At 39.8% G+C, this 14,583-nt stretch overlaps 1 protein-coding gene across 1 annotated transcript; it reads right to left on the bottom strand.

Annotated features, from left to right (window-relative positions):
* Positions 1-1,572: 1,572 nt before the first annotated feature.
* On the bottom strand, positions 1,573-14,056 carry me3 (malic enzyme 3, NADP(+)-dependent, mitochondrial). The gene is made up of 15 exons (XM_017695215.2): positions 13,908-14,056; positions 13,231-13,451; positions 11,488-11,621; positions 10,405-10,554; positions 10,223-10,298; positions 9,959-10,120; positions 8,518-8,621; positions 8,330-8,439; positions 5,670-5,767; positions 5,334-5,447; positions 4,988-5,093; positions 4,532-4,674; positions 4,076-4,249; positions 3,377-3,475; positions 1,573-2,679 (listed from the first exon to the last, which is right to left on the bottom strand). The coding sequence occupies exons 2-15, from the start codon at positions 13,444-13,446 to the stop codon at positions 2,518-2,520; spliced, it is 1,848 nt and encodes a 615-aa protein (XP_017550704.1). The 5' UTR covers positions 13,447-13,451; positions 13,908-14,056; the 3' UTR covers positions 1,573-2,517.
* Positions 14,057-14,583: the final 527 nt, after the last annotated feature.

Below are 14,583 nucleotides of genomic sequence, written 5' to 3' on the forward strand. Positions count from 1 at the left end.
AACTATTTTATCATGGCTGTGTGAATCTTTAGGGATCTGAGCCTGACTGAGAGACTGTTGCAGACCATGTGGACACCATCTTTGTTGACTGAACTTAACCAATGACTTTATGGTTACTAATATTAGTGAACCTCACACACAGGCACTATCTAAGCCAATTATCCTTCAGGGTTGTGTGGGATGCTGGAGCAAATCGCAGAGGTCACTGGGCGGGAGGCAGGAAACACCTTTTACACGTCACCAGTCCATCACAGTGCAGATGTTTGTGAACCAGTTCATTTTTTCAGTTTTGTTATGTAGCGATGAATGCGCAATTATAAGCATAGTTGTTTAATTCATGTAATTTGCATAAAAATATAACAGCTTTGTCCAAGTCTTGCTTTGTAGGGAAGAAATCTGAGGACAGTCTAATTTCTACTTTGCTTATTACTCTCCTTCTGCTTTTTTTACTTAACATTTTGCAAGTAAGAGAATATTTGTTTAAACAAATATATTGACTTATGATTTTTCTCTACATTGTTTTGTCACATTTTATATTCCTGTAATAGCAGTTTTTCCTATTACTTTATCATCTTTCTGTTTTAATTCCAGTGTGTGGTCTTCTGTTTTCTTTCTTTTTTTGGAGAAAATATGCATGGGTGTTTTTCATATACTTCTGTTTATCTAAGTCTTGATATAAATTACCAAATGCCATGTCATTATTCCTCCACCACCAGACTTTACAGATAGCACTGCACAGACATCTCACTCACTATTAAACCCTCTCATTCACCATCAAACCTCTCGCACTCGCCATCACGTCTAATAGTGAATGCGAGTTTGATGCTGAGCGTAAGTTTGATAGTGTGAGTTTGATGTTGAGTGTGAGTTAGGTGTTTCATAGTAATTGTGAGTTTGATAGTGTGACAGTTTGATGGTGAGTGTGAGTTTGTGATTGTGTTTGATAGTGATTGTGATGAGTGTGAGAGTTTGATAGTAACTGTGAGTTTGATAGAAAGTGTGTGAGGGTTTGATGGTGAGTTTGATAGTGTAAGAAGGTTTCATAGTGTGAGTTTGATAGTGAGTGTGAGAGGGTTTGATGGTGTGAGCGGTTAGGATTTTGGCCTAAACTGCCTCTCTTATGTTTCCATTTTCCATTAACAGCACTTACAGTTGATGAGGACAGCTCTAGCAGTGCAGAAATTTGATAAACTAACTGGGAAAGGTGGCATCCTAACAGAGCCATGTTGAAAAACTGAGCTCTTCAGTACGGCCCATTCTACTACCAGTATTTGTCTATGGAGACTGCATGATGTATGCTTGATTGTAAGCACCAGATGAAGAATGGGTGTGACTGAGTCAGCCAAAACTGCCAACTGGGTGTCCACATATTTGGCCATGTAGTGCATCATCTGTGTATTTAACATAGAATACTTCTTTTAGACTTCAGGCTATGTAGTTATTAATTAGTAATAATCACAGATCATGTTCTTTTAACTCCAGTTAAGCAGGGCCAATAGCCGGGTCTTCACAAACCAACATGATCAATACATCACTGTGTACAGTGCAAACGACCAGTCCTTCACTAAGACACTAGTTTCAATGTTTATTCAAAACAGTCATTTTCCCTTGCTTAGATATTTGAAAATAGAATTCCTTCGTAGTGCATTACTCATAAGCAGAGCATGTTCATAAATGATGATGGCAGTAATTCTTCCGTTCGCACAGAGCACATAAATAAATGGTAAAAATAAAAATATGATAGCTGTCAGCTGAAGACCTAGGTGGTACTTCACATACAATTAGTGATCTTTTGAGGATAACAATACTCACTGCTATTGGAGTGAAATATAGTTCATAAAAGACATACTTTGGCAAATTCTTATATGCCAACACAAAAGGCCCTTTTTACAAAAACAAACAGCATACTGAATTCAGACAGCATCATACTTGGAGTAGGTTACATCTCAAAAACAAAACCATTCCCTCTGGATGGAAATATTCCATCAGTTGCTATTGGCAACTATCCCTAACATGAAGTCAATGGGCGTCAGTGCTTAGGGGCTGCAAACAAAGGAGTGCTTAAATAAAGAAGGAACTTTTATAAATATGTTGGGAGTGTACACTCAAAAAAGGGACTAAATAATAAAGTGTTAAAATGTATTCCTATTTAAGAGCTACAATTTTCCAGTCTCCTCAACTTCAAGGACATGATGTGTTGCTATTATTATTATTTTTGACCAGAAAGCTAAAAAAAAAAAAAATGTACCAACAGCTATTAAAGTCACTTCACCTCCAGCATATGCAGATCTTTGTGACAGATATGATAAAATGCACAGACAGACTCTTTGGCATATGTGTGGGCATAGGAGACATCTCAAGAGTGGGTGGCTCTACTTTTAACTTAGCAAAAGTCTAATCATATAGGGCACTAAATGCAAAGATGATACCATTATGAACTGTAAAAGCAAGGCAGAAAAAAAAACAAGGATGAGACATGGTACTGATATGTAGAGAGCGGAAAGAGAGGCTAGGCAGCTACACATCCTGGACCTTCATGGCTTCGTTGGGCCATGTGTAGGAGTCCAGTGTGAAGGAGTCATAGTCTGCACTGTAGATATGCGACAACACAAAAGCTTCTTTATCCTTAGGCTCTGGATACCATGAGGCAATATCTTGCTTGTAGGCATAGTCTATAATCTGAAACAAGAAGAAAAGGGGGGTATGTTGGAAGTTAAGATAAATAATATTACACACTGTTAAGACAGAGTAAGATGAGTGATTAATTAAACTTGGACAACAGGTTACATGTAACCATATACACTACGTGTCCAAAACTTTGTAAACACTTGCTTGTCCATTTTTTTCTTCTAAAACTAAAGGTAATCAATTGGGAGTTTGGCCCCACTTTGCTGCAGTAACAGCTTCTACTCTTCTGGTTAAGCTTTACACTAGATGTGGGATCACTGCTGAGAGGTTCTGACTTCAACCACAAAAGCATTAGTGAGGTCAGGTACTGATGTTGGATCACTCGTTCCGGGTCACAAACTTCACTCCAACTCATCCTAATTGCTCTGGATGGTACTAATTCGTCTGGATGATGCTTGACATTGGGCATGGGGACGTTAGGTTCAGGTGTGGCTGTTTCATAGTGTCCCTTTCTACTGAACAGTAGTATAAAATGTATGGACATTCAAAGAACCATTCGTTCAGACTAAACTAATTTTGAACTGAATCGATTTGCTGTCAACTCAGAGGCACAGCCATCTATGGAGGTCATACAAGCTTTGAGAGCTCAACTGAACACGTGTGCTAGCAAAAGGTGCACATGAAAGCAGTCAAATTCATTTGGACATATAGTGTATAACAGTGAAGTTACACAGTTACCATGACTAACCTTCACAGCAATCTTAAAGGACACTTCTCTGATGGTGCTAAGGGGAGGGTATAATCTCCCCTCAGCCAGATGCTCCTCTGTAACCATGTCCGATATTGCCTAAAACACAACAACAAATCCTGTCAGTAAAGGAATTGAAGATGATGCTGCATATTACAAAAAGAAAGTGATTCAAAACATACAACAAAATCTTGTAATACTTAAAGAAACAAAAGTTTAAGGTTTTTTTTAATTGACTTTACTTTCCATACACTTGAGCTAAATCAACAACAGACTGTTTTCTGGTTACAAGAAACACTGAAGGCTGTGATTTCATTGAATCAAAGAGTGCCTTATACACAAAGACATGCACAAAGACACATTTATTTCACTTAAAAAAATCAACAAAATGTGATTTGATGCTTGCCCAAACATTTGCATACAACTGTTTCGTACAACTGAATTCTTTGTCCTTAAAGAAACATATGGCTGTTTTTTTAAAACCTATGGTCACCAACTCTGCTCCTACCTTCCTGCCGGCTTAAGTTCCAAACCTGATTAACCCTGCCTGATATATTTCTTCATTGCCTTCAGAAATCTTTGATTAGCAGGCTGGAACCAGCAGGAAGGTAGCTCTTTGGGAGGAATTTAGGAGATGTTTTGTCTCAGTAGTAAACCTGTCATAGTGAAGTTTTCCCACACTATTATGAGAACATTTACCTCCGCTGTGGTGAGGAAAATGTCATCCGATATATGTCGCACTCCACAGGCAATGACCCCAAGTGCTACTCCAGGGAACACGTAAGCATTATTGCCCTGGCCAGGGTAGAAGGTGCGTCCATCAGCAAGAGTGACCTTCTGAAAGGGGCTGCCACTGGCAAAGATCCCACGACCCTTTGATATTCACACACACACACACACACACACACACACACACACACACACACACACACACACACACACACACACACACACACACACACACACACTTCAGTGTGTTTTCATCTCACATAGTACAATGTATAGTTAATTAGGTTAAAGGTATAAACACTGATAAATTACATTAAGGTCAGTCTGCCCTGTTCTGGCACACTGTAATTGTTTACACATTAACTCACTGTAAGGCATCTAGATGGGCTCTTTAATGAAGTGTGATAGCTGGAAGGTGTGTGTTACCTCTGTGAGTCTGTAACATTGTTCTGCTGTGCATTCTGCTTTGCTGGTAGGATTACTGAGGGCAAAGATGATGGGCCTCTCATTAAAGGAGGCCATATCCTTTATGATCTTCTCTGTAAAAGCTCCTCCAATGGCTGCCACACCTACACGAAGTAATAATATTCAAATAAATACACAGTACAATATGTCATCTTTTTAATTTAATATTAGTTTTCAAAATAATTGTTGCAAATATATATATATATATATATATATATATATATATATATATATATATATATATATATATATATATATATATATATTACTGTGTGTATATATATATATATTATATATATATATATATATATATATATACACACACACACACACACACACACACACACACAGTAAAAGTGTAAAAAGAATAACACTGGATTTCCAAAATAAACATTCTATCGCTCCATACATAATTACCAATGACAGCTGTAGGTTTGATGGTTTCCACCACCTCCTCCAGCGTCTTTATATGAGGATGTTCATGGGCAAACTCTTCCTTTTCATGATTCAAGTGACTTCTGCCCTGAAGATCAAATAGCAAAAAACTGTTCAACATCCTTTGTCAAATGAAGAAGGAACTGTTTCTCTTTGTTGAGATTGTGGAGGAAAACATAATCTCCAGCAATCATGTAATGACATTTTAAACCTTAATCAAGCCCCCACAAATAACCTTTTTCAGTTATGGTGTAGGAAGGCATCCACATCTTTGCATAATGATGATAACATAAGCACACCCACATGGTAGTTAGACGACAATTGTTACCTTGACAATAAGCCCTTTAGAGTCCACCATCCAGATCCTCTTGACAGCGTCAGCATGCGACACTCCCTCCTTAGCCATGGCCATGATGAGTAGATGAGCAATGCCCAAAGCAGCCTAATTACATGGTTAACAGTTTGCGATCAAATGACTTTGTGACCCATTAGACTGTGCTTCTTATGATGTACAGTTATATATATATAAAACACAATTAACAATAAATATGACAAAACAATTCTGAAACAGTCTTAGTGAGAAGTTACAGATGAACTATATATCATAAATTTAAGACATATATTTACTATAATAAAAACACAAGTCTTTTGGTCTAAACAGTACCTCTCCTGCTCCTTGGAACACAAATTTGTGATCAGACAGCTTATTTTTGGTGATCTTCAGAGCAGCAAGTATGCCAGCAACAGCCACTGATGCTGTGCCTGAAATACAGAAATATTTTATTACACTATATTTCCAAAAGTATTCACTCACCAATCCATTCAATCCATTCACTCACAAGTCATTGAATTCAGGTGTTCCAATCACTTCCATGGCCACAGGTGTATAAAACCACCTATGGATGCAGAATGCTTCTTCAAACATTTATGAAAGGTTCCAGTGAATTACAAGAGTTCCAGAGTGGTACTGCGATAGGATGCCACCTGTACAACAAGTCCAGCCGTGAAATTTCCTCTCTACTAAATATTCCACAATCAACTGTTAGCGGTATTATAACAAAGTGGAAGCAATTGGGAACGACAGCAACTCAGCCAATAAGTGGTCGGCCACATAAAATGACAGAGCGGGGTCAGCGGATGCTGAGGCGCATAGTGCACAGATGTCGCCGACTTTCTGTAGTCAATTACTACAGACCTCCAAATTTCATGTGGCCTTCAGATTAGCTCAAGAACAGTGTAGAGAGCTTCATGGAATGGTTTCTAAGGCCAAGCAGCTGCATCCAAGCCTTACATCACCAAGCACAATGCAAAGCGTCGAATGCAGTGGTGTAAAGCACCGCCACTGGACTCTAGAGCAGTAGAGACACGCTCTCTGGAGTGAAGACTCACATTTCTCCATCTGGCAATCCGATGGATGACTCTAGGTTTGGCGCTTGCCAGGAGAACAGTACTTGTATGACTACAACATGCCAAGTGTAAAGCTTGGCAGAGGGGATTATGGTTGTTTTTCAGGAGTTGGGCTCGGCCCCTTAGTTCCAGTGAAAGGAACTCTTAATGCTTCAGCAGACCAAGAGATTTTGGAAGATTTCATGCTCTCAACTTAGTGGGAACAGTTGTGAGATGGCCCCTTCCTGTTCCAACATGACTGCACAACAGTGCACAAAGCAGGTCCATAAAGACATGGACGAGGGAGTTTGGTGTGGAAGAACTTGAGTCCTGATCTCAACCTGATAGAACACCTTTAGGGTGAATTAGAGACTGTGAGCCAGGCCTTCTCGTCCAACATCAGTGTCTGACCTCACAAATGCGCTTCTGGAAGAACAGTTAAAAAAGTCCTATAAACACACTCCTAATCCTTGTGGAAAGCCTTCCCAGAAGAGTTGAAGCTGTTATAGCTGCAAAGGGTGGGCCAACGTCATATTAAACCCTATGGATTAAGAATGGGATCTCAGTTAATTTCATATGCGTGTGAAGGCAGACAAGCAAGCACTTTTGGCAATACAGTGTATCTTGTTTGGTGCAAAACAATTAAATGTTTTGTTTAGTTCAGTTAACAGGTGCAAACAGTCCACCTGTTCTTGGGTGCACACTTTTCTCAGGGCATGACAGCACTGTAATGTCTGCATAATGTGCTTGTTTTAACATTTGACTCTTTACAGATGTTCTTATCATTCTAGCAGCATGAGCTGCTGCTAATATTGACAGGTAAGCTATAGTGAAGCCATTGCTTTTGCCACATGAAACTTGCAAAGAGTTGAGCCAAGCAATCAAAGAAATGAGTAATTAAACAAGTGACCATGACGGAGAGATCCAAGTCAGATTTACCTCTATTGCTTGGATTTTGATTTTTGAAATTTTCTGTATAATGCAGTCACTATATCAGAGATGTAATCAGAGTCATTCAGAGATGTCTGATGAAAAATGCTCCATTCTAGAGAAACTCTGTTGAAACAGCTGGGGTTCTTTACAGTGGTGGTAAAAAGAATTTTTAGAAACATTTTTGCCAACTATGTCTGCACACTGACCTCTGCATTTAACCCGTCTGCTCAGTGAAACACCCACATGGATGCACACTAGTGAACACACACACTAGGGGGCAGTGAGCACTTGCCCAGAGCGGTGGGCAGCCCTATCCATGGTGCCCAGGGAGCAATTAGGAGTTAGGTGCCTTGCTTAAGGGCACTTCCTGAGGGGATCGAATTCACGACCTTCCGGTCACAGGGCTGGTTCCTTAACCTCCAGCCCATGACTGCCCCAGGGATTGTAATGTCATCAATGTAAATATAGACATTTTATGTACTATTGAAAGCTACTGATGGACCTACATATATTCAGTGTTTTATATGCAATGTTAATGTTAATCTTCTGTGAGAGAGCTTTTCCAGATAGCAATCTCTTCAGATGTCTGGTTCCTATCACCATCACTGTTTTTTTTTTTTCAATCACTGAATGATTTTTCTGGCAACTTAACCATTTAATTATGCAGAATTTTTGTAAATCATTGGAGTTAAATGTCTCTATATTTATGCAGATTAATATGTAGAATTACACATTTTATCAAGAAGACATTTGAGGGATAGATCGGGATTTTATAAAATAGTGTTTGTTTTTTTGCATTAATGGAGGCAAAAATGAAAATGTGACTGTATGCCTGCCAAATTCTGCCAAATTCAAAAACTGATCAAAGACCACGACCATGTTTAATTTAGAGCACTTCAGACAAACTGTGGTGCACACTCTAACAAATGAGTCCTAGCTCACTAGTTGACAACAAGTTTAGACAGATGCTGAATTCTATTTTGTTTAACTGACACTCATATTTACCTTGGATATCATCGTTGAAGGTGCAGTAACGGTTGCGGTACTTGTTAAGAATGCGGAAAGCATTGCTGTTGGCAAAGTCCTCAAATTGAATCAAGCAGTTCATACCATACCTGCAATAAACAGTGAGGTTAATCAGTGACTTAACACATCAGCTTCTAAATTATATCTCTGATGGACTTGATACTCACTTGTCTGTGACAGCCTGCATGAACTCATCAATGAGGTCATCATATTCTTTTCCCCTCACTCTTTTGTGCTTCAGTCCAATGTACAAGGGATCATTCAAGAGAGTCTGATCAGAAGATACAAAAAATTAAATATTTAACAAGCACATTCTGCAAGGTTTAGCAGAGAACTTGATGAAGATCTTATTTCAGAATTCTTCTTTACTGATTAAGGCCTTCTTTAAACTTAGCATTAAAGTTGTGTCTGGATGTTGTTTATATATACATTTAAAACACAACCACATTTGTGACTGTCGTGTGTTCTGGGGTTTGTCTCATGAAACAAGATTACTTGCTTAACCAGCTAACTTTAAGCATAGTTCGAACTAACCTTCGATTTTATGCCACATTTGTGGATTTACTGGATTTCCTACTGTATTTCAGATCATAAACGCCTCTTTGGCCAACTGAACCAAGCTTCTGACCAATCAGGGACTAGCAGAGGTGGAATTTTTTTCTTCACTGCGTTTGTGCCATTAAGCATGTGAAGAATATCACTTATTTAGGCGAGGAAGCAGCTCACACTACATAGTTATTATTAACAACATAAGGCAGTTATTACCCCAAGAGGCACTTTAGATTTAGATTTATTTTTCCTTCTTTGTTCTAAAAAAAAAAAAAAAAAAAAGCTCCTTCAAGTCCTCCTCAACTACTATGTGATTGGCTGTTTGTCATTAATGTCATGCTTTCATGTACACTACGTAAACCTGGGCTAACAGAGGAGGTTATTAAGCTTCTTTGTGACTCAAGTTAACACACTTTCAAATTTTCAGGTTTTGTGAAGGTGAAACTTAATTAGGAAGCTCCTGATCCGGTAGTTGAGCATGCACTGTGATCAGATTGGTGTGTAATCTAAATGCAATGCAGTACATTACATTCCTACATGCCTACATTCAGGGTATGAGGCAGAGGTTCTCCATCCTGTAGCCCCCCCAGTCCTGCATATTTTAGTCTTTCCGTGCTCCAACTAATCAGTCCTTTCTGAGTTGAAGCAGGTGTGTTAGAGCAGGGATAATACACCAAATATGCAGCGCAGGGTTCCGTCATGACCAGCGAAAGGTGTGATCTAACAGCACATGAGCTCCACCTGTTACTTTAAATATTATTCCTGTTTCTCTCGTTTAGCAAGACACGGGACAGATGTTTCAAATGGAGCAAAATATTAAAGGTACATTTGATGATATGTACTCTGGAAGAGCAGAACATTTAGGTGATACTGAGCTACTGCACTAAAATATCAGCATTTTATTTATTTTACTGCATCTGTGACCCTAAAGAAATAAATGTTAATTCCCTATAACAACCATAATTCACAAATTTGTGCTTTCCTACCTAATGGAGCTTTAAATACAATTTTGTCTGAGACTGAACAAATTCATTCACTGAACAAAAGAGCATGTTAAACCTCATTATCTGTGCCCACATCAAGCAGTACAGGCAGGCACTGCTGAGGATGCACTCCTCCACATGCTGTGTAAAGCGCCAGTTTGCCCACTGGAATGCCCATTCCATAACTACCCAGGTCTCCCAAACCCAGGATCCTCTCGCCGTCAGTTACCACAATGGCCTGATAACGCACAAACACACACACAAAAAAATACATTAAACATCTGAAAATGCTAGCCTACATTCTCAGAGTGTGTTTGTGCTCTGTTAATAACCCACACACCTTGATGTTGTCCTCTGGCCATGAGTTCAGCATGGTGGCAATGTGGCCCCTGTCATGAATGGTGATAAAAAGTCCTCTGAAAGAAAACAGATTTTCGCTGTGAATATCCACTCATACTGTGTATATACACATATACATATGAAATTGCATTTGGTAATACAAATGTCTTTTTTAGAACTGACCGTGGTCTCCTGAAAGCCAGGCCATACTGCTGGCAGGCAAGGCCCACAGTGGGAGTGTAAACTATAGGCATGAACTCCTCAATGTCAGAAGTCAACAGACGATAAAATAGCTTTTCATTTCTGTCCTGCAGGGTCATCAACAAGATATACCTGCAAGGAGAGAACGAGAGAGGAAAGAGACAAAAAGGAAAGAAAAGGAGAAATGTACTAGACATGTATAAGGCTGGTGTGACTACGCCACTAAAGGAACACACACTTTAAAATTTACTTTTTCAATCAACCTCCAATCAGCATGATAATACCATCACTGTCCAAAACAAATCCTGCACGCATCTCAAATTTTTTGTGGTTTTTAATTTTCTGTATAAACACAGCAGCTGTCCTGTACATTCTGTGGAAACTTCAAGATAGTTGGACTAATGGAAATGCTCCAAAACTGCTTGGAATAAAATCTCTACATTAACTTACACTGAAAGTAAAGAATATTTCTGCCCTCTCCTGTGTACTTATCATTTTTGAGATACTTGTTTTCTTCGGACAGCAACAATATTTAAAATGATTCTACTGGTCTCTTTTACAGTAGGAAGTACAGTGCTGTACAAAAATCTGAGACCACATTTTATTTATCTTGTAGAAATATCTATGTATGTGTATTTAATGACTTGAATTTCTAGTTATTTGCTGAGTGTGTTTGTAACAACACACACACACACACCCACACCCACACACACACACACACACACACACACACACACACATATATATATATATATATATATATATATATATATATATATATATATATATATATATATATATATACACATACATACATACACATACATACATATACACACACACACACACACATTTTCTAAGCCGCTTCTCCATCAGGGTCGCGTGGGGGTGGCAGGATACACCCTGGACAGGTCGCCAGTCCATCGCAGGGCAGACAGACAGACACAGACAGTCACTCACACACTCAGACCTAGGGAAACCCATGCGCATATATATATATATATATATATATATAAAAAACACAGCTCAAAACTCATTCAAAACTCAGTAATAGGTGAACATTACTTGTCCAGTGGATTTGTGCGTATCTCGTAGCTCTTCATGACTCTGAGCACCTGAACATCCTGTGAGAGAAAGCATGGAGGCAGCAGGCCATGGATGCCCAGCTGAAGCCTCTCCTCCAGGGTAAACGCCATTCCCTGTAGACCCAAAACCACACCTTCATCAGCCACAACTACAATAGCTGCAGGCCAAAAACACACAGTCATCCCATAATCTGGTTTACATTAAGCGCCTACTCTGTTCTGAACCTGTCTTGTAGTCAGGGCAAGCTCCCAGCAGAAAGGAAACACCACATGTTGAGTCTATTTATTTCTGACCAATGGAAAGTCTGAGTGACTCTACCTCCCCTGTTACGCTGCCCTCTCTTTTCCCCACTTTTAGTCTGGCTCTGTCCAGCTAGCCTTGCTTCTAATCATTTCTGTCTCTCTCTCTCAAAAAAAAAAAAAAAAAAAAAAAAAACCCACCCAACCCATGCGCAAAAAAAGTTAAAAACAGGATACAGAATGCAGCTGAAAGCAATTTTCAGAATAGAAAAATTTCATGACATAAGCATATTCCTTTGCACAATCCTGACTCATGTCCTCAACGCAACTTCCCACCTTTCAAGAGAAAGTTCATTTGCCATAACATAAATCTCCAACAACCAATCACTCATTTAATGCATAAGTTACTTTACACTGCATATCACTTCATGAGAACTGGGCTTTCAAAGTGAAACAAGTTTAACAATACTATAACACTGACGGTATGCTGTTTGTAGTGTTACAGGACAAGGTCAGGTGTTAAAGGCTTGCTGGCACTGATGTACCGTCAAAGCACTTTCAGCCTTGTCTTATCAGTGGAAACTGATCTTATGAATATATAGCACCTCATTAATCTAATTCAGTCATGTAGAATTTCTTTGGTGTTCAAAACCCTTCCTAACTTCTTAAAAGGGAACCCCATACTTTTTCAAAATTTCTGCATAATTCAGTCAGTTAGATGCAAACACAGTCATTCAGAGTGTTTGATGTGAAACACTTCACTATAGAAAAAAAATGACTGAATCAGCTTTCCATACAACAGCTATGATATCAACCAGGGGTCACAATGTCTACAGCACTTATATTTCCATGTTATTACAATCCAAAATGACCAGAGAACCTACACATGTATTCTAAGCTCTCATAGAAAGTGCTGATAAAGGTAAAACCATAGTAAATCTGAAAAAATATGTTTTGTCATGAAAAACCTTTCAAGCTCTCCGCCATGAATGGCATGTAATAAAAATGTTTTCGCAAAACTGTGTACTAGTTTTCTGCAATGTACCTTTTAATGGCATTAACCTCTACAGATGTCTGGTTCCGATCACCACCACTGTAAACAGTTCTGACTCCGCTTCTCTAGAAACTGTCCAGTAAAGGTTTTGATGTCAAAACATTCTAAATGACTTTGTTTCCATCTTATTTTTTTAATAATGCAAACATTATAAAAGTGTAATTACCCCTTTGACACAGTTAACACAGCTGCCCTGGAGTGCCGTGCACTGTTTTCACTTACTGCTTTTTCCATTTCTACAATTCCTACACCCACTCAGGAAGGGCTTCTTTATCTGGCTAATTAGCTGGATCAGCAGAAGGAACACAACAAGGTAGAAACTGGCTTCTAACCCGGATTTTTCCGTTCCACCTTAAATGGTGCAGCAGTTACACTGTGGCCATCAGCATCATTTGGCCTATTAACACAGGGAGGTTGTGAGGGCATCACCTTGTTGAGTTGGGGGTTTCTGGTGATATCATAGCCCCGTTTTTTGGTGCTAACGCTGGGCCTGGACTTCCCGCCCGAGTGGCACACTCTCAGCCCGCCGAGGAGCAGCGGTCTACCGCCAGAGATAGCAGCGGGAGCCGGGCTGGATAGAGACCTAAGGGCGCCGGAGGTCCGTCTGCACAGAGACAGCACACTCTTGCCAGAGATAGAGTTCATGTTTCCTACAAGGAAATAATAAGTTAAATAAACAGCATCAGTCGAAACGAAAAATACATCACTAAGAAACGCGAGTGGCTGCTCCAATAACAGACACGGCTAGCTCGATGCGTCTTCAGCAAGTTCGCTCTGTAAACAACGTTGGGCCTTGAAGGGTGTTTAAGAAAATAACAGCGTTAAAACGAGAGACGGCTGGTGTTGCTTACAGACTGGGACACTACACAATGTGTAGGAGCCACAGACAAAGGCTAAAGCTTTGTCATCTCGAACCAGCTAGACCAGTTGTGAATTAACCCAACGCTAGCTCGGTTAGCTAGCTGCGATAGCAGCGACCATAACCACACGAAGCTCAAAGACGAAGGAAGATTAACTGAGTTGGCTGAGGCGAGTAAAACACAGGAGCCTCGCTTCCGCTGAAATGCGCAGACAGATTCAGACTACATGTGATCTCACAGCGGTACCTGCGGGCTGCCTCCTGTCTGCTGTTTACTGCCGGGGGATGTTGCAACCCGCCGATCCAGCCGACTCAAGCTTGTTTGACACTGAGCCGCTGTCGCGCCCTCATAGTCCAGCCTCAGGCCCGCCTGTGCTCCCACAGCCGTCCAATCAAAAGGGCCGGGAAAGTGAACCAGGATCACGAGATAAAAAACAGACACTGAAGCTGCCACTGAACCTCCTTCCTCCCTCAGCTGAGCTACTCTCTCAAAAAGATGGTTCTTCAGGGATTCATTAGTAAAGGGAATGGTTCTTCAGACTGGTGGAGAATGTGTTGTGTATGGCTCTAGAGCCTTTCTGAAAAGGCTCCTTCTGTTGTTATGAGCTTGACATCATCAATAGTAGAAGAACCATTTTGGTGCTGTGTAGAACCGTTTTCAAAATGCTTCTATATAGAACTATATATAACCTAAAGAACCTTTTCTCTATGCAGAGCCATTTAAGCATCAACTGGTTCTAAATAGAACAATTCCCTGTACTGAACACCCTGGGAGGAACCGTCTTTGTTTGAGTGTAGCAGCTCTGTTAGTGAGAACCATGTAGAATTTGTGGTGAACAGTAGCCATAGAAGGAGATGGTCTGATGAGTTTAACATTTTAATAAATTAATCATTTTAATAATAACATTTGTAGTAATTAAAAG

The sequence above is a fragment of the Pygocentrus nattereri genome, chromosome 6, assembly GCF_015220715.1.
Source record: "Pygocentrus nattereri isolate fPygNat1 chromosome 6, fPygNat1.pri, whole genome shotgun sequence".
In the NCBI taxonomy this organism is placed as follows: Eukaryota; Metazoa; Chordata; class Actinopteri; order Characiformes; family Serrasalmidae; genus Pygocentrus; species Pygocentrus nattereri.